This window comes from Diuraphis noxia, unplaced genomic scaffold, assembly GCF_037042655.1.
Source record: "Diuraphis noxia isolate RWA-SAM2 unplaced genomic scaffold, SU_Dnox_SAM2 contig0005, whole genome shotgun sequence".
Classification (NCBI taxonomy): domain Eukaryota; kingdom Metazoa; phylum Arthropoda; class Insecta; order Hemiptera; family Aphididae; genus Diuraphis; species Diuraphis noxia.
The window spans coordinates 18,019,956-18,041,151 of NW_028301715.1; the positions used below are offsets into that span (position 1 = coordinate 18,019,956).

The window sequence follows — 21,196 nt, forward strand, 5'->3', positions numbered from 1 at the left end:
ACATATCTAAAAATGTTTTGAGTCCAAACCTCTGTGGGTCATTAATTACACTTTATTAAAATTATAATCATGTGATATTTTGCACTAGGAATCAGTGCTGAATGTGTATCTAATTTAATTGTTAATGATTGATGTAATTTGTAAGTATACTTTTTTGGAGATACATTAATTATCTATTTTGTTTTCTGAATCATAATATACCTAACTTTTAATACTTTGAGATTATTCAACCATGTCCTCCATTTAAATGTAAACTCATCCATAGTTGTGTAATACTGATTTTTAGATTTCAGTTGTTGGTAGTTCTAGTAATTAAAAAAAATGGATTTGGATTTTACTAAGGATTTGGCAGCTGAGATTGCAGAAATCAGATAAATAGATTATATCTATTCCATCAGATACTGTTAAAATGTTAGACTACTTAAACGTGTTTAATCCAAATTACTAAAAAGTTAAATAATTTATAAAAAAAATAACCTAGTTTTTATTTTTTGATGATAAATTTAGAAAATGTTTGATTTATTTCATAGTGCCCCTAAAACCAGTCTGTGCTCCCCTGAGTTAAATATGTCATATGGTCTCATATTTAAAAAATGTAAGACTTCATTAGTTTTAAAATGTTTTTAAAGTGATTAACCTCTTCCATTTTTGTAGAGCACTTATAGCTATTGTCAGTTCCTTCATTTATTATAAGATCCTAAAATAGAATAATTTGCAATAAAAAAACTAAACAAATAGCCAATAATTTTAAAAATCATATTTTATATTTATTTAAAATTATTCTATGTTTGTGGAATTTATCTTATTTAAAATTATTTTTGTTATTATTTTAGTATTGATTATCTACATGGCACTTAAGACTTAAACTTTTTTTTATGACATGTTATAAGAGTTCTAGTTATTTTTTAAGAGAAAATATTTAGAGTGCCTTTAAATGCGAACCTAGAATAGTTAATACACCTAGATGGAAAAATATATGGACTACAATCCCTTTTAAAAAGAAATGTGATCACAAATAGTGGCCGATTATTCGAGCAGAACTGAAAGACATTCAAAGTCGTATCTACTGGTGCTGAGTGTAAAGGGGTCGGCCGGCGACGGCCGCAGCAGTGTAACCTGCAACATGGATAAAATAGTAATTTAACTAATTGTGTCCAGGAACTTCCGCTGAAGTTTAGTGCGTCGTCGTCAACAATCGATTATCGACTATCTATCAGCATCGACTACCGTCACAGCGCCAGCATTCTGGACGTTCTTAATCCTAACCTAATCACCCGATTTGTTCGAAAAACGCTGTTTTTTTTCTTATCATCGTTTGGAATAGAATTGGCCCCGTCTCGTCAGGGGTTTTAGTTTTACCCTTTTAAAATATTATTGCAGCCGGAGCTCTTTTATCGTATTTTAAATTTTGCAGCTTTTTTTCCGAATACCTCTGCGGTAGATATATAAACATATCTAGAGATCTTAACAGCTGTGTTATGTATATGTATCTCTATCGTCTGACATCTACGGTATCTATGACTTATTATTATCTATGCTAGAGTAAGAATATAATATCGGAATATATGAAATATATATTTATATATAATATTCACGGTCTTATATAGAAGATCTTCTAAGACCGTGATAATATTTATAATATTAATTTTTTATTTATATATATATATATATAAGTGCGCCTTATCAGTTTACCACGCTAGGCAGTTATCAGTTATCACGATACAAACTTGTTGACAAAACTTGACATACCTATTTACTTACACGATATTACACTAATTAATAATTAAGGTATTGCTATTTGCTATTCGTTGCATATTTTTTAATTATATTTACCGTAAACTCCTTCGTTCGATCGACGAAGAGACAATCTGTTTTGGATACCCGACACGGTTTTCTAATTTACAGGGAATTTGTTGTGCCCGTGGTGATCTACGAGTGCGAGCTCGACATTATGTCCTCCGCCTTCGGATGCGGTTCGCTTCCGCCGTAGCAAAAAAAAGATTGTCCAACGAGTTGTGTCAGGTAAACAATATGATGTGTGCCGTGTGGTCGTGTATCGATCGTGATTTTGGCGTCTGTTAGCCCCTCAATACCATCTATGTTGTTTGGGGGGAGGGGGGGGGAATGGGATGAGGCACAGACATCGCCCGTTTGCATATAGCCCACAGATGGTGGAGTGCAGTGGGTAGTCGGTTTTGTTTGAACAGATCGTCATGCGTTTGATTTTCTATTTTTTAACCCATGTTTTTTTTCAGTTCACCGTCGTAGAAGAGTAAACACATTGAGTTAACGTGCACCGCACGATTAGCCAGGCTCGAACACACTACGTGAGCCATGGAGAACAACGTTAGGGATGAACTACAGCCGACTGTCGACAACGACAACAATCGTGGTAATCTACAGTATTTTACTGACGCACACACTTATTACCTATTCCTGTTAATTCTTTTAAGTGTTTACACCTATACACATATATTACATATATATATATATATATATATTATATGTGTGTATATTTTTTCATGTTGCTAACTACACAACTCTTCCCATGTGTATTATATATTTTGGTTTTTTGCACACTGTGTGTTATTTTTTACAATATTTATAAACACATTTTTTGCACGATCTTTCAAGCAATTCAGTGTATACGCACTAAATTAATTTTTCAATACTTAATACTTACAGGTATTAAATTACAGAATTTCACATTTACACTGAATTACTTGTGTTTTTTATGAAGGTTTTATTGTTTTCAATTTAATTTTTTGATTTACTATATAAATGTTATCAATGCTTATGTTGGTGTTGCACGCTCTTTATATCGACAGGTCCGTTGACTTTGGACTTGCTTCTAAAACAAATTGACGAATTGCAATTGGAGAAAAAAGAGTTTGGTTTGCAACGCGCCAAAATGAAGGGGTTTATACTGCAAAAAGAAGGTGACCAGTTATTGCTTTGTTGCTTTATTTTTGTTGAATATGTATATATGCCATTGATTTCTCTGTTAATTTAATTTATAATTCTTCGAAAGATACAAATGTAATGAGTTTAATTATTAGAGGAGCTCAAGCGTATGTCAACTATCTCAGCCGAATTGAAGAGATTACAAGACGAGTTAGATGAATCGCAAAGCCAGCTTACTGTAACTAAACTTGAAATGGAAGGACGGTTTGAAGAACAGACCCGCAAATATAATGAAGAGATTTCGTCATTGCATAAAGTGGTTGCTGGTAATATATTTTATGATATAATTTGTTTTTCACTATTTTAAAATTCACTTTTTTTAGAAACATTAGAAGAATCGAGGAAACGTGAAAATGAAACTAAGGTATACAAAACTATGAATGAAAAACTGGAAAATGAACTAAAAAATTGTCGCAATCAAATGCTTATTGGCCAGCAGGGAAATAATATACTGGGTGAATCAACACAGCAACAAATACGTAATGTGCCTGGTACAGTTCTTTCTGCTATTGCTAGAAAAATGACAAATCTTGCTTCTAGCACTGAATCTGATGACTACAAAAAGGTAAATCAGAAATATTTTGTTTAAATAAATTACATAGATAAATCAAATAATTTGTTCATCTACATATTCTAGTCTCAAGATGATGAAGATAATGTGTATAAAGCTTTAGTGGATCCATTAAAAGAAGAAGTTGAAGCACTTAAAGCAAAAATTCGTGAAATGGACACAGATATCAGTTACTATAAAACTAAATTAAATGAATCAAAAGATAATGTTGTTGAGAAGCTAGCTGCTTGTATGTATTTGTCAAATTTCTTATATAGATTTAAAATTATTAAATGTTACAATTTCTTTTCTTAGGCAATTCACAAGAAGAATCGACTAATTCTTCAGTAACTGGAGATTTTGTTTCTCTAAATACATCTATTGGTATATCAATAATTTATTGTACTGCTGTGAACAATTTATGTTTATATTTAATTCCTGTTGTAGAGAATAATATGGAAAAATGTGAACAATGTTCGTTATACAAAATTCGCATAGAAGAAATGCAAGAAAGAATAAATGAGGCTGAAAAACGTCTTTTGTCCATGGACAAGCTTAAAGATGAACATGATAAGGAGACTATGTATCGTAAGGAGATGGAAGAAAAGTGGAATGAAAAATTAGATGAACATAAAAATAAAGTAACTTCTAAGATTTAAGATTTAATAATTCATCAATGATGGGAATAAATCTCCTATGTAAAAAAGTGTTGTTTTCATGAAACACAAAAACGGTTTTAAATTTAAAAATCACATAGGAGTTATTTCATAAACGATCTATAGTTGTTAACACTTTGAAGGGGTTTTATACAATTTAGATAGCACATTAGAGGTATTTAATAATGACTTAATATAGGTAACTATAGGTAATACATAGAATTTATTTATTTTTTTGCATTAATTCTATGATGCACTTAGCGCATAGGAGATTTATAGATTCATATAAATAGCTTTTCTGAATTCAGGGATACTAAAACCTCAAAATCAAAAATTTGGCACAAAGGAGCATAGTTCTTAGTAAAGAAATATAGAAATATGAAGTATGCTCAAAACGAACTGCGTTTTTATGTAATTATAAAATGCCCCTTGAAAAATAGGAGCAGTCTTATTATTGAGCATACTTTCATCCCTTAAATTACGCTAGAAGGTTATTTCCATCAATGACAAATTGTTGAATAATAAATATATTAAATAACTGATTTTAATGGATTCTGTAGGTACAAGAATTGAAAAATTTCTCAGATCAATCACATGAAGTGCTCAGTGATCTTAAACTGCAATATGAACAGACAGTGATCGATTTTCAAAAAGAAATAAAACTCTGTACAGAAAATGGTGCTAAAATGAAGCAACGTATATTGAAGTATTGTTACACTCTAAAATAAATTGAAATACAATATTTCTTAAATGTATATTTTTATATTTATAAATTTTCTGTATAGATTGGAAGAAGAAAATCATAATTTAAAAGAAAAACACATGAAGTTTTCTGTACAGTTACAAAATGAAGAAATTAATTTACCCAGTTCAGTTGAGGTTAGTGTTCTTTTTATGCTAATATGTAATTGTATATTTCCTTTAATTAAATGTGTCATATGTTGGATTCATTTAGGAACTTCAAGAATATTTATTAAAACGTAATGAAGAACTTATTTCCATGTCAATAGTTAAAGAATCCATAGAAGAAGAATTTAACAGAATAAAAAATAGTGTTGCCATTTCTGAAAGCCAAATACAAGGATTGAATTCAACAGTAGCTTTTCTTGAGTTTGTATTTTTATTATTAAACTTTATTTTAGCAATTGTCAGTAACTATTCTATGACAATTGATTTAATATATATTTAATACATTTTTATTATTTATGCTGAATTCAATGAAGGTTAATATGTCTAAATACAAATTTTTACATGTATATTGACTAAATAACTAAATTAAAGTATCCACACTCTTCATCACACCTCATAGATTTGGATTACTTATGTTTTTAACAACATTGTTACCATACTCATTTAATTTATGTTCAGTTGAGATATTTTTTGATATTATCAAACCTTAGCTTAATTGCACTATGTATGTATATTTATACTTAATAACAATAATAATTAATTGAATAATTTTTTAGAAAACAACTATTGGATGAAAGAAGTCGTTTTTCTGAGGAAATAAAAAATACGAATCGATGTGAAAAAGAGCTAATAAGTTGTCGCACTCAATTAGATGCTGTTACTAAAAGAAAGGTAAACAATTTATATGGTTAAAAAATATCTATATAGAATGTTGTATGTAAGTTCATTATTTAATATTAAATTATTTATCAAATTCAATTAAAACAAATAAATAATTGCTTCCAAACTAAAACTAAATTTAAAAAAAAATCTTAAAAAATAACCTACCAACATGAAACAAAAATATTTTTGTTTTAGATGTCACTTTAAATTATATCATAAATATATTTGTATTAAAATGACAATCATTTTACATTTCTATTGCTCGGGTATACTGCCAAAAACAATCAAATGCTCAAAGCCGTTTTGTAGAAAAATATTTGAAGTTAATTAAGATATACTTCTAGTTCTTAAGGGTTACTTATTTTAAAATTTAAAATTTGAAATTTTTCATTTTGTAATGTGATGAGTTCATTAATATATTTTTATTTTTAAAGGAAGCATTAAATACTTGACACTTAATTAATTAATGATACAATCATTTATAATATTGAGTAACAGTATTGAGTTTTATTTTAGACTGAGTTAGAAACTATGGCTTTGGAACAACGAAATAAAATTATAGCTCTACAATCAGACTTGACCAATAGTGAAGAAGTACAACGTGATTTTGTAAGACTATCCCAGTCACTTCAACAAGAGCTAGAACGTATCAGAGAGTCTGGCACTTTGGTAATAGAAAAAATATTAATTATTATAAAGTTAATCCTAATAATAAATGTGTTATTTAGGTGCGATGGGAACATGAAGAGGATATTATTGACTGCCGTGATTGTGGAGCTGTATTCTCCGATCCTAAAATCCAAAAGGTACTCCATTTTATTATTTTAAAAACTATTTATATACTTAAGTTAGTATACTATATAGGGTGTCCCACTGAGATCTGACAAATTAAATAACTTGTTCTAATTAATATTTTTAAAAAATGTCTTTTAAATATAATTTATAGTAACCTGCGCTACATTTTTAGTATACGTTTTTTATTTTTTATTTTTTAATACTAAAAATAAAAAACTTAAAAATTGATAAAAAAAAGTTTTCGAAGTATTCAATATAGCTAATTTGTAAAACTGATTTTCATAAAAATTTATATGGTAAAAACACTTATTTAAGCTAAATGGCTGATTTTTTACAATTTTTTTAAATATCAATATTCTCGTTAAATAAATTATGATCTGGTTTATGTTAGAAACATGATTTCAAAAAATATAAATTTTTTTTAAGTATTTTACATAAACATTTTTAAATATCATATGCACTTAAGGAAATTTATATTTATTGAAATTATAATGATTCTAACATAAACTAGATCATAATTTACTAAACGAGAATATTGATATTTAAAAAAATTGTGAAAAATCATCCATTTGACTTAAATAATTTTTTTAACAAATACATTTTTCTCAAAATCAGTTTTACAAATTGGCTATATTGAAAAAAATTTTTATCAATTTTTAAGTTTTTATTTTTAGTATTAAAAAATAAAAAATATAAAACGTATACTAAAAATCTAGCGCAAATGTCTATGAATTGTAATTAAAAAATTTTTTTTTTAATATTGATTAGAACAAAAGTTATTTCATTTGTCAGGATGTCAAATCTCCGTGGGACATCCTGTATAGTATATTTCTTATAATAAATAATTTAATAATAATAATAATAATTTATATTTATTATTTAGTATATTATATACTTAGTCTGTTTTTTTTTTAGGACCATTGTAGACATTGTGGCCGAATTTTTTGCCCATCCTGTTTATCAAGAACAGTAAAAAGCGGACCTAATATGAGGGACTCGCATGTTTGTCGAGTTTGTCACACTTTACTTGTACGGGATTCAGCACCGTACTTTAGCACTGAACCTCCTCATCAGACTAACTAAATAAAAATAAATGGTTCAATGTTTACCTACACATGGTGATACTAGAATTTAGTTATAATTTTTTATTTGTTTTAGTTAAACTATAAATATTATATATATTTTTTTTTTCAACTATTACTCTTTACATTTTATTTCAGTGTTTATAAAAAATGTTGTGGCCTTGTCATTGTGTTATTTTTGTTAAATTATATGAAATACAACATTGTATTGTACATTAATTCAACAATTTATTGTTTACATTATTAATTCCTTATTATTGTTGTTGATCTGAATCATTATCATTTTCTTTGTCTTCTCCATCACTGTTGTAATTTTCTTTATCTTGTCCATTACTGTCATCTTCAATTAATTCTTCATTTTTAAAATCTGACTCCATTGATGATTCGACTGTTTCTTCAACATCTTTTTTACCATTCAACATATTTGATATTTTTGTACCTACTGCATTTCCCTAAGCAAACAATTTATAAAGAAGATTTATTTATTTATTAACTGTATTCATTAAACATAAAGCTACAATTAAAGTAATTACTACCCACTGATTTTGTACTAGTAATACAATGAAATGATTGTAATTTTAGATAACATGGGAAACAAAATTATTGTGATGACTTTCCATTGAATTTGATTCTACCAAAATAATGTATGATAGTTACTATTGCAACTCCTGCTGCATTCTTAGTAATTTCTGCTATACTTCCACTTCCTGGCTGATTGGATAGTGTCGCAAGTCTGTTTTTGGATGGAACAGATAATGTTGTGGAGTTTGCATCATGTTTAGCAACTTTGGGTTGTAATTTAGGTACTTGTAATTGTGATGTTCTTGGTGTATTTGAATTTTTTTGAACAACTCTTGGAATCGATCTACAAAAAAACTAATGTTGTGTTATTTGCTTTCTACAGTTGTTAGATTCAAAAAAGATAGCGAGTTAGACACTAAAACAGCAGAATAGATTTCATCTATTCTTTGTTTGAACTTCCATTTAATTAAGTATTTCAATCAATCTGGGTATTTTAATGTTTTATTATTTACCTGCTAGCATTTGAACATAACGAACCCATTGTACAACAAATAACAATGTTAACTAATGGAATGTTTGATATATTTCCTAATTTTCTATGGAAACCAATAAGTCTATTATTGTACAACTCTCCCGTGCCCCTAAAGGTATACGGTTCCTAAGGCGCGACCGGTCGTGGCCACACTGATTATACGTGATTTCAACCAGTATATATATGTTCATGATTTCAACTGATTTGCACTGACTAGTTGACTTGTTTCCAAAGCGCAGTTTATCATGAACAACCGCGTCGACCAACGACTTTACTGGTTTACTGCGACTAAAGCTGCATTAAGGATGGGCCAAAAATATCGATAATATCAAAATATCGATATTTGTAAACGATATATCGATATCGTATGATATTTTCGATCTGTGGTAATATCGATATATCATCTGATAATATTAATATCGTCGGCTACGGACAAAAACCTCGAAACTCGAAATTTTCATAATTTTTTTTAATTTTATTGTTGTGCATATTTTGATATCAAATTATCATATTATTTCCATGTGATTAGGTACTAATTTTATAAGATATCATACCATCATACGATACCACAGATATAATATTTTTTAATAATTTATAATCAGTGAATAATTATGAATTTATAACATAAAGGTAAATTGCATTTAATTTGCTTTATAATTATTGTTATTATTTGGTGTAACATTTTGTACTAAAAAATATACACTATAAAATAAGGACCTACATTTAAAAAATCTATTAAATTATTTTAATTTTCAATTTTACAATAGGATTAATAATATGTAAACAAAAGGCGCTGTCTTCAAATCTCTGCTCACAGACCATAACTGTGTGTTTTATACTATAAAAGAGCAAAAAAAAATCAAAATATGTGATATATCAAAATATCGATATATTTTGTGGAAAATGTCGGTATCAATTCAGGGCCGCCTTTAGATACGATCGACGTGTGCGACGGCACAGGGGCGACAAAATCAAGGGGGCGTGCGGTTGCCTATTTATATATTTAAAAACAGGGCAAAAGGCGCCGAAATAGTACTTGCTCTGGGCGCTGAAAAAGCTAGACTCGGCCCTGATCAATTGATAAATTTTATATTTTATCAATACTGATAATATCGATATTTTTTCATTTTGGCCCATCCTTAAGCTGCATTGCTGTGAATCGCGAGTTCGCGACAGTCGCCGGCGATCATTACCGTTGAAATGATTTCAAAATGTCAAATGTATTCTCATCAGAAAACGATGAACTTTTAATTGAAGAAGTGCGCAAAAATACTGTTCTCTACAACGGTCAAGATCTGAAACATAGATATAATATAAAATATATATACAAAGACGAAATATGGAAGAGTAGGAAAACCTAGTAAGTTTTTGAGTAGAAATTACCACACCATTTAAACAAGGTAATTTACTATATTATACGCATACCAACCTACCTTTATTACTACATATTATGTTTAGTGGACGATTGCAATTTGCAAGGAGCGATGGAAGAATATTATGGACGCTCGTGATCGGCACAGGAATTGATTGGGTACAGGATCGGCTAGTTCCGCAAAGAAAAACTGGCCATTGGCAGGCTGCATGCTAAATAATGTCGAATGTGAAATGAAGTAAGTTAAAATAAGGATCTGGGTTGTAATGTATTTTATAATTTCATTTTTATTTTACATCGTCTATAAATTTGTCTGGTATACAGAGTGTAACAACCTGACCAAAAAAAAAAAAAAAGAAAGAAATCATGCCTATTCAACGACAACAATTGTTAATATTTTATGATAAGTGTAAATAATTCAAGAAATATACCCATGTGTCAGCATATTCTCAAAAATCATATTTTTAAAAAACTATTAAATACGTTCCAAATTAATTTAAACAGGGCCGGATTGGTATATATCAGCCCATAGAGATTTTCCCTTCTAAGCGGCCCATTTACATATTCACTGTCCCAAAATTTGGGTCTCTATTATTTTTTATTAGTTTATTACGTCTAAAATCGATACAAACTTATTTACTTATTCTAACATGTATTTGTTTTCACCCACACTGACGCTACCGGCCTTAACTTTAAGCGGCCCACCGAGATTTTCTCGGTAGCTCGCCTAACCAATCCGGCTCTGAATTTAACCAAAACAATATCGAATTTAAAAAAAAATCTAAAAAATAAACTACCTGATTTAGATAAATCTTTTTACCATCAAAATTGTTGTTATAATCACATTCAAAAATTGGCTATTTTGAATTTATCCAATAATTAACGAAAAGTAAAATAGGTATAAATAGAAAAGACAATACAGTATAATTTATTTTATATTAATATTTTTATAATTTGTTACAATATGTGTATAGTATATTAATAATTACATATTTACATTGGTTGAAATTCATTTATAATGCAAAACTCTCATATTATATTTATGGTCTTTATTCATTACGGCCAAGATACGGACCCTTCATTATTGAAAACATTTTTAAAACGGTCTCTTACTTTAAATCCCTCAGTATTGAAAAATCCGTCTCCTCTTGTCATTGACGACATGTTATTGGTGGGTTCTGTTTGTTCAGAATCTAACTCATAGAATATTCGTTTATCGTTCTTCCATATTCCATGTGAGCATACCTCAACATATTATGCAAACAACTGCAACCCAAACTAAACATCACATGTCGTTATCTTTATATTAATAGGCTGGTAAAGGACTAAATATTTGAATGAGCAAACCGAAAGCATTTTCTGTGACTCGCCTAGCACGACTTAGTCAATACCATAGCGAGCAACTCTGTGGAAAATTAATCTTTACAGTTATGGAAAAAAGATCCCGAGTTACTTGGAATGCGTATACGTACATGTTTACCGTCAATAGTCTAAATACAATTTGGATAATTCCATTTATAAGTAAATTCAGTCGCATTCGCCTTAAAATCAATTGTATTAGCATTCGGCAAAAATATGGGCAGATAATTTATAGTTCTTAAAACAGATAATGTTTTCTTTATTATTGGGCTAATGTAGCTATGACTTTACGAAAGCTAAATGACAATGAACGTTATGACTCTTCGGTTTCCATATTACCTATTACAACATATATTTATTTTAATTTTATAGGTAATTTAAAATCAGTGTAGCAGAATAACTATTGACATATTATTAAAAGTTATTGTAACTTTTTGAATAATTTTAGTGTAATTATTGTATTTATTTTGTTTTAAGTAATTGTTGATTTTCATAATTACTGACTCATTACTTATAAATTTATAATTAACGTACTTATTGATATCATTACCATAATCAAGTGCAGTTACATTTTATCTCAAAAATAATACAGCTTAACAAAATATAAAAAATAACTTTAAAATAACTGAGTACAATTTTGAAAGGTAATTTGTGGTGTAATTTAACTACAAAAAAAAGTAACATCCCCAATACTGTATAAACCAAATATTTTTTTAAATAAATACCTAAGATGAGTGTCAATTTTTCTGCAATGGTTATTGGTTTCTTTATTAAATTGCTAGGTTCTTTACACAAGTCTCTTCGTTCAATGAAACTGAAAAAGTCGAACTTTATATAGTTTATATCAAAAAATTCAAGAAACTTAGTTTTATTTTTATTTAAATAACGGTTACTTAAAATTTTGAAAACACCTTCACTTTCACGAAATTTGTAAATATTATCTATAGGCTTCATTTTACGTGAGTATATAGAGTTAGATTAGGTTAGGTTAGGTTTCTTATTCAAAGTCCTCCTCTTCCTCCTCTATTGATTGCAGTATTACTCTATTATTATTTAGCATACACTACGACTTGGCTATAGTGGTACTTATTAGAAAATTAAATATTTAAAATACGGACAGGACAGTAAAACACACGTCTTGACTGAATTTTATTTTCGTCAGTATTGAAAATATGAGATATTTTTGAAAAGTTGCAATGACCTGCAGTCGCGCCTTGGAAACCGTACCTTAATGATTAAAGGTAACAATAAATTAAAATAAGAATCATGTTTCAAACATCGAAATTTTATACCAAATGATTCTTTAACTATTGAACACTCATCTAAAATGTTTACATTGTTTCTAGTCGTTAAAAAAACAAAAGTTTTAATAAATATATATTTTAAAAGTTTTTCCTATTTTGAATGACGATATAAAGTTTTGATTTCATACTTTAATAATTATGTTTTCACGGTTTGACTAGGGTTTCTACCAAATCCTAAAGATTTTATACATACGGCATACCTAAAACCTACCTATATAGTCTTTTGTTTATTACTTATTATCTATACGCAGTATGTTTTTTGGTTTAGGTACTAAATTAGAAATATTCATACAGAAAATGGTAGATATATGAACTGTATTATACTGAAAAAGGGCTACATATTCAAAGAAATTGGCAAAACAATAACATAAAAAATAACATGAATTAGGTAAATATCTACATTGTTTAATTTTTATTTTTGATTCTAAGCGAATTATGGAAACCATAATTGTTTTTTATTTTTATTTTTTTTATTTATTTTATGCTTTTTTGTTTTTCATTTATAGGAAATGAGCTCTAAAATTTTTTTACAGCGATTAAATAGATCGAATTCTCTACACATATGGTAGGTACTTGGTCGTTAAAAGTTGATAGTTAAGAAAGAGGTGGTTCTGGAGATTTCCGAGTAAGTACCTACCTGACTATCTATAATTTCTATAAAACTTTGTAAGCAACTGAAAACTATTAAATTTATTTCATAACCATTACAGCGGAAGCTTTGTTCTTTTATTGTAATTAAAACAAATTAGAACATTAGGCACGAACATTAAATTGATAAAGGTCATATTTCAAATAGATATTTTTGTACCATAATTAAAAATTTGGTTAAGTTTTTTTAAAGGTTATACTTATAACTTTGAGAAATTTCAAATTAAATCAAAATAATTATTTTTATTTCACGAATTATAATATTTTGATAAACTGTTTTCTTAAGAAAATTTATAATCCTTTAATCTTTATTAAATTATGCGATTTAAAATCTTTAATTGAAACGAATAGCATAATATGCATGAATAGCATAATATTTTCTATATTATTTAAGTTTATTTAATATGTGTTGTAAATAAATTAAAATTTATACCAAAATGTACATACGATCATTAACATAGGCACTAAATCGGATGAAATTTATTTATCAATTAAGTTTAATAATAAGCATATGTTTTACTTGTATTTATATTACAATAGATATACATTGTAGATTTCAGTACTTATAGTGCCCTACCTATGCTCATGATATATTTTTTCTCAAAACTAGGGAATTTTCACAATAGTTACAGAATAGTTACATTAGGTATACTATTATGTCTGATTCATGTAAACGTAAAGAAAGCTTTTTTTATCTGCAAACCGCTGTTCAATGTAAACGAGACTTCATTTATGCAATATTTTACTAAAACATTATTGTAATAATAAAAGTTAGCCTAAACCCTACGTGAATTTATATTCGTAAACATTTGCCTAGGTAGCAATTTGTTTCCAAGTGGCACAATATATTATACAGTGTCACTACTGTCACTTGGTATATATATAGTATATAAAGTGTAGTTTATATAGTCAACGGGGAGATGTTGTTGGTATATGGTACCAATTTTTTATAAAAAATAAAAAAATAAAAAGACAAGAGATAAAATATAGTGCTTTTAACATAACCATGAAAACAGTTACCTAATAATATGACGACGCATTTATTTGGTTTTAATGTTCAGGATATTTACTATTTAATACTGTTATTATATTGGAATATTTGTTTATTCAAATGTGCATTGGGTAAGGCAGCTGACATGGTATGTTAAATTGCCACTGACATACCTGATATACTCCACGCCTCCAAAATATTGCACATTGAAAGACCTTTTTAAAATTTTTATAAACCAATTTAAAATTTCGTTCTGAAAAAAATTGTTTTGAAAATTGGTCTGAATGGAGTTAGATAAAAGTTCAAAATGCTTTAAATACTTTTTTCAATTTAATTTTAAATTAAAAGGCCTTATTATTTCCAAGGGATAAGGGATTTTCTAGTTTAGTTATAGTTTATAGATACCCACAGCTGTGGATCTATAGGACGTACACTCGGTCTATGAAAAAGTAATAATTGAAAACTAATTGCACTTGAGATATCCCCCTCCAAAGTGTTCATGATATCTTAATATAAATGTTTTCGCAGTAATAAATGTATATTATTATTTTAGGGAGCGGATTTTCATTCGCTAAATCCCGTCGTCGTTGTGCATCACCGATAGGCCACTGAAAAACTTACTGTACCCACGGCAGTACTTCCGTTCTGCAGCCTACCTTTATTTTTGTAACTAACTTTTATCATCCTTCTTTATCCCTTGACCTATGTGAATAATCTGTTTCTTTACTTTTTTTGGTTCATCATTCTCCGAAGGGTTGTAAATGTATTGTTGTTGTGTGAGTTTGGTTGCGTATCTGAAAAATCACCAGGTATTTAATTTACATTACTCTGCAAGTGGATAAATAATATTGTTGGTGGTGAACAATGAGTAGTTGTTTACTATTGAAATATAACCGAACACTTAATATCGAATTGTACTCTCATCGACTCTAAGCAATTATTTATATTTTAATATTTTGTTTCGTGCGTTTCGGCAATACCCGATTGATTATTTTAGCTGATTATTCTCATTGAATTAAATATTCAAATTTGCACACGCCTAAGGTCAGAGCTCATTAACTTAGGTATTACTATTAGGTTTCAACATCTATTTATGGTTATTAACTCAGTGCACATTTTAAAAATAAAATTACAATTTTAAATATAATTGGAGAGTTTTGCATCCGTATTCAATACATTACACACACACGCACACACACATACATATTAAATTAATATCATAAACTGCTGGGTCCTACGGAGAAAGTGCGCAAATAATATAATAATAATTTATTATGAGTTCAAACCGTATAATAGGTATCGTTTTTGTTTCGAGTATATTGTATTTTGGACAGCTATTGAACAATATGCACTTCACATTGTTTTCAAATAAATTGTATTATCAGCTTTAAATGGTGAGAGTGTGGGTCTTGATTTTCGCATTCCATCATATAAACCTAAACTTTAAGAATGGGTATTAGGTAAAACATATTTAATTTTCTAAGAATAAAAGTATTTGTAAAGATACTAAGATAGTGTTAGATTATGGGAAATTATTTCACAAGAAAAATATGCAGCAAAAAAAATTTATTTTATGAAAGGTATTGGTACTTAATATTTTACGTGACATATATGAAAATTGAAAAAAATTTAAAAAATAAATCGCACCATTAGAAAGCAATTGTTTTTTTTTAAATATCATATAAACTAAAAGTATTAATAGAGTTAAATAAATAAAACACTGAAGCTTTAGAATTTGTTTTCAAAATGATGTCAACAATTAGCTTTAGTAGTATCTATAGGTATTATATCTTATTTAAACATTTTGAATGGTTTTTGAACAGCGTTAAATTTCTACATTCGCCTGTTATGTTCTGAATTTTATTTTAAACTTTCCCACATTTATAATCCAATAAGGACATGATTTTATGATTTTATGTGTTTATTGTAGCAGTAGCCGTATGTAGCCACATTTTATTCTGTGATTCTATTGTACTAGATATGTAATTTCAGTTATTTAAACAATAAGATCGTAAAAAAAATAATGATATTTTAATTTTTTTTTAAATTTAAATTCAACTAAGTAACAACTGTCTTATATGTATAGGTTTGTAAAATTTATTTTTAAATGATAGTAAATGATAACATTTATAGTTACGTATAAATACTATAAACACAAATTTAAGTACTTAATATTAATGATTATAAGTTACAGTTTTTCAACGTGATGGACAGTATGAAAATATGTGTATTAGGTTGGTACATAAGTAATTTTCAAATGATTATGTAAGGGAAATGGAATCGCTATCTTTAAATAGGCTCAAGTTGACGAAACGAGTTTTAGAGTTTTTAGTGTACCTACGATCTAGCTACTTATATAATTAGAAATAATGTCTATACATACTGTAGTAATTAACGTCGTATTTTTGTTCTCAATTATTGCGTAAAATAAGAGTTCTTTATGATGTGTTACCAATAAACAGAAGGTTAGATTAACCAACATGTCCTTTGTTTTTTTGACTTTTATTTTTGACGGAGCATTTTTGGGCATTATAAATCTAGTTTTAAATTTTGCACAACATACCTATATTTTATTAAAATATTATTTTTCTTAATCAGTATGATATTGTACTTTTATCAGTAAATAGCGTAGTATATTTTAGTTTCATGTTTGTTTGGAAAAATATTGTTGTGTAAATATTGGATTTTAATTTTCATTAAAACAATTTTATTATAATAATAAATTATACTAATTATTTATTTATGTGATGATTTAATTTAATTTGAATAATATAGCTATAATTTTTTGCATTACAAAATTATTTGCAGAATAAATTAAATTATGATAATTTTTTATTGCAAGATACAATTAAGTGCTTATAGGTATCTGCTTTTGCTAAAAAGTAAAGAATAACTAATGAAAATGCGTAGGTACCTAACACTTTTAGATTAAGATTTTTTTTCATTTTTATATGACACCTCAAAATATTTAAATTACAGTCAAGTATAATATTTTGGAGCGATTTTATGAAAAATGTCTTGAATAAATTAGTTTTACGTTATATAACACAAGTTAATATTACATTTCACCAATTGAATCTCGAGCTTTCTGTTATAAGGTACCTACCTGAATAGGCTTAAAGTATAAACAATTGAATAAATGTTGTTTATGTGCACCATAATAGGTTTTTGGTGTTAAATTAATTTATATACTAGAAATAACATGATATTATCTAACGAAAACTTCTAAATATTGTTTTGTGACGTTCGTCAAGAAAAATGTATAATTTTTAAATAAATCATTTTGAAAATTTTTCGTAAATAATAGTCAAAGAATAATGTTAAATGGAATAAGATATTTGTATGGTTTCAAAATATTGAGTCGTACAAAAATGTATAGTAGTTGACAGTTGATTATTGTATTGAACATTATTTAAAACATATTCCTTTGATGAAATCATTATTTTGACTTCCATTTAATAATACAGTATTAAATAAACGATAGTACTCAAGAGTAAACTTGAGTTGAAAGTTAAAGTTAGACGACAAGTAAATTATTGCATACAGCACTTCAATTAAGTGTAAGTCAGTATAGGTACTGTTTATTTTGGTAAACAAAATCGTGTTAGGCTTAATGCATTTATGAAAAAATAATTCTATTAACAATATTTTCGACCGAAAGCATCACCAATTAAACACACAACAAAAAAAAATGTAATATTAAAAAAAAAAAAAAACGTCAATATTCAGTCGGTACTCGATTTATTGGTTGAGTTTTTAATTTACAATATACAATATACATATACTTAAAAGCTTATGATATTATGATTATATTTAATCGTTGTTTAGGATTTTGAGACATTCTAAAATATTGTTATGGTATTGATGGCAATAATAAAAAAAAAAATGAAATCCGATTTCTTTTTTTAGTCCAAAATTTTCTTATACTCCTTGTTTGTACGTATAATGTTTTAGTAAAAAAATTCAGTGAGAAAACGGTTGTTTTTTTCCAGGGGAGGGGGGACAACTATGATGATAGAGTGGCAATTGGTGTTGCGTCAAAAAATGATTTCAGTAATGCGTACCGCTGGGAACACTAGCCAGAGAACACTACTTTCAATAAATATTTTCTCTGTGGACTGAAAATCTCTTTAACCATGATTTGAAAATTGTTAAAACAGTCAAACACATAAAACCACTCTATATTAGATATATATATAAGGTCAGTCTATATTTTACGGTAGTAAATTCGAATATTGATATAAATGTATAATATTATTATATTTATATTTATCACGTTGAGTTATTATAAATAATGATTAATAAATAATACCTACAATCAACTTAAAAACATAGGTACAATACGCTGTAGGTACATAATATTATCTTATTACCTAATAGTTTTCTGAAATATAGTAATATGAGTGTGTTGTGTGTACACACCTACGTGAGTGATTTTATACATCTTATGCTGATGGTCCCATTCAAATATTATATTATTATATATTGTAACAAAATCAATTAATATTTATTCATATATTATACAGTATACATATTGCATACAGTAGGTATGACAACTAATCGATAAGGATAATAAATTTCATATACACCTCTGAGAAAATGTGTTAAGTATGAAATAATTTATGCAACATACTGAATAATATTATCATAGTGTCGGTACTTATGAATACATTTTTAACTCGTATAACCGGATTTCAGTTGGGTTCTTAAAGTTTGATTACTGGACAAGTACCTAATAAATTTACGTCACATCAATTTATAGTCATGTTATTGTATATATATGCTGTCTTTAAGTATAATCTGCGTTAAAAAGACGTAAACATTGACGGGACAATTTTTTTTTTAATTATTATTTTTTGTTTTAAGAACATTATCGTAACACCACTAATATGATTTTATATCGTAATATAAGTGATAAATAACAAATAAATTTTTTGTATTGTTTCTTTATACGTCTATAGACGTGTGATCATGTTGACATTTACGATCCATTCGAATTGAGTTACCTGGTTTTTAGTATAATTTTATAGTTATTTAATAACACGCCGTACTATGATGCTCATTATTATAATATTGAGACATTTAAAACTCATAAAACTGCAATGATCTTGATTAAATTTTTACTATTGTTGTATCATGATGTGAATACCATTATTTTTGATAACATTTACTTTGTAATGTTTTTCTTTAAACACACTGTATATGTATACATTGTAAATATTATATTGTATTATACGCAGACAATAAATTAGGATGAAAATTTGTTTAGCGATAGCGTGATACTTTAACTAGATATGACAATGAAAAATAAAACAATTGGATATTATTATAAATGTTTAACCGAATATTTATTACACTCAATTTTTTATGAAGACCAAAGAACCTATTAATTTCATGTGAAATATATCTATTGTATTGATTATGACCTTATATGTTTATGCATGTATATCACACAGAAAATCTAAAGATGTATTTTCAAAAAAAAAACGGTGTTTATCCAGACGAAGTCCAAAACATCAGTAAGTAAGTACTCCAAGACATTTGGATATTACATAGATTATAGAATATAGTTATCGCGTTTAATCGCCCAAACGTAACTCATTGTTAATTATTTTGAAAGCTTAATGTGATTTTCGATGTAAAGTACTATACATCCATTTGGGTAGGATTTGACTAATTTAATCAAGATTAATTACACAATTAAATAATATTTTATACTATGTTATAAGCTTTGGACTAGTAATTGATTGTTTTAAATTTTTTAATTAATATACTTATCAAATTGTCCTTCTATAGTAATAATACTTTACTAACAAATGTATCTAACTTTAGAAAGAAACCGTAGGTACCTACTGTAAAATATAATTCATTTATATGAATTAAAAGTTTTTAAATTAAATTTTAAAATACGTTATCGTATTTATGTGAATAAATAAAATACCGCAGGTGTTTAACTGTAGTTACTAAATGTATATTTTCAATTTCAATATTACGCGTGAAGTTAAAACGTTAAGTATAATATATTGTTTAATGTGATAGTAATTATTTAGGTTTCATTGCAACATCGTTTTACTCTTTCTGTATAATTAAGTTTAGTAAATATATTAAAATTTACTGATTTAAATTAAAGTTACATTTATCATGCCAGTAGATTAAATCTTATAAAAGTTTAATATCAAAAATTATTTTTTATAGTATTAGATATAATAAATCAATTATTTATCCTTAATATTTAAAGTGAAATAATTTGATACATTTTCGTTCTAATTCCTATTACAATAAGTCATCATTTTCAGAAAAATCATCTGATTCACAATTTGCATTAAAACATGCGTAGGTTCTCATCTGAAAAGTCAAAATTGCATCGCCACAGGATTTATACTCCTTAAATATTACAAAAATCTAAGTTATCTACCGATTTGAATATAATATTGTCTATAAATCCATTAAAAAATTCTAATAGTCACAATTTTAATATACATGCACATAATTTAAAAATTAGAACATGATTAAAAAAATCAATCTGTACACATTTATAGAATCTATACAGATGAGTAATTCACTTAACGTAAGACACTGATAATGATTAATGAATATCGTATATTAAGTGAGATAAAGTTTCAAAATAGTAGGTATACTTTATTTATTTTTTCTACGGCTTAAAATCTTTTTGATTTTCACGTTTAAATATCTTGTCATTTACACTGTCATTTGCATAAAAGGTAATCTGAAGCGAAAAAGTCTTTATGTTTTTGAGCATGAATGACCAAGTAGACGCGTCTAATAACTTATACACGATTGAACCGAAAATAGCAACCTTCTCCATTTCTACCCCTCGTATAGTATCCA

At 27.4% G+C, this 21,196-nt stretch overlaps 2 protein-coding genes across 5 annotated transcripts; one reads left to right on the forward strand and one right to left on the reverse strand.

Moving 5' to 3' along the window:
* Positions 1 to 1,721: 1,721 nt before the first annotated feature.
* Positions 1,722 to 7,838, forward strand: LOC107162945 (Rab GTPase-binding effector protein rabaptin-5). Of its 4 annotated transcripts, XM_089229668.1 has the most exons (16): positions 1,736 to 1,788; positions 1,906 to 2,022; positions 2,256 to 2,392; positions 2,829 to 2,939; positions 3,060 to 3,230; positions 3,288 to 3,529; positions 3,602 to 3,764; positions 3,830 to 3,898; positions 3,962 to 4,155; positions 4,731 to 4,876; positions 4,956 to 5,049; positions 5,126 to 5,280; positions 5,637 to 5,751; positions 6,259 to 6,411; positions 6,471 to 6,548; positions 7,453 to 7,838. In XM_089229668.1, exons 3-16 carry the CDS (start codon positions 2,335 to 2,337, stop codon positions 7,618 to 7,620), a joined length of 1,917 nt encoding a protein of 638 aa, XP_089085794.1. In that variant the 5' UTR covers positions 1,736 to 1,788; positions 1,906 to 2,022; positions 2,256 to 2,334; the 3' UTR covers positions 7,621 to 7,838. The 4 variants fall into 4 exon arrangements, with proteins under 4 accessions (XP_089085793.1, XP_089085795.1, XP_089085796.1 ...); XM_089229667.1 differs by having other exon boundaries at positions 1,722 to 2,022; XM_089229669.1 differs by having other exon boundaries at positions 1,722 to 2,022; positions 2,256 to 2,389.
* On the reverse strand, positions 7,820 to 9,040 carry LOC107162946 (uncharacterized). The gene is made up of 3 exons (XM_015510141.2): positions 8,654 to 9,040; positions 8,277 to 8,484; positions 7,820 to 8,071 (listed from the first exon to the last, which is right to left on the reverse strand). Exons 1-3 carry the CDS (start codon positions 8,680 to 8,682, stop codon positions 7,874 to 7,876), a joined length of 435 nt encoding a protein of 144 aa, XP_015365627.2. The 5' UTR covers positions 8,683 to 9,040; the 3' UTR covers positions 7,820 to 7,873.
* Between the last annotated feature and the right edge of the window lie 12,156 nt (positions 9,041 to 21,196).

Coding starts and splice junctions, on each gene's coding strand:
- LOC107162945 (XM_089229667.1), top strand. CDS start 2,335: ATGGAGAACAACGTTAGGGATGAACTACAGCCGACTGTCGACAACGAC. Junction 2,940..3,059: donor GTTTATACTGCAAAAAGAAG/GTGACCAGTTAT, acceptor TTTAATTATTAG/AGGAGCTCAAGCGTATGTCA. Junction 6,549..7,452: donor CCGATCCTAAAATCCAAAAG/GTACTCCATTTT, acceptor TTTTTTTTTTAG/GACCATTGTAGACATTGTGG.
- LOC107162946 (XM_015510141.2), bottom strand. CDS start 8,682: ATGGGTTCGTTATGTTCAAATGCTAGCAG. Junction 8,485..8,653: donor TTATGTTCAAATGCTAGCAG/GTAAATAATAAA, acceptor GTTTTTTTGTAG/ATCGATTCCAAGAGTTGTTC. Junction 8,072..8,276: donor ATGCAGCAGGAGTTGCAATA/GTAACTATCATA, acceptor TTGTTTGCTTAG/GGAAATGCAGTAGGTACAAA.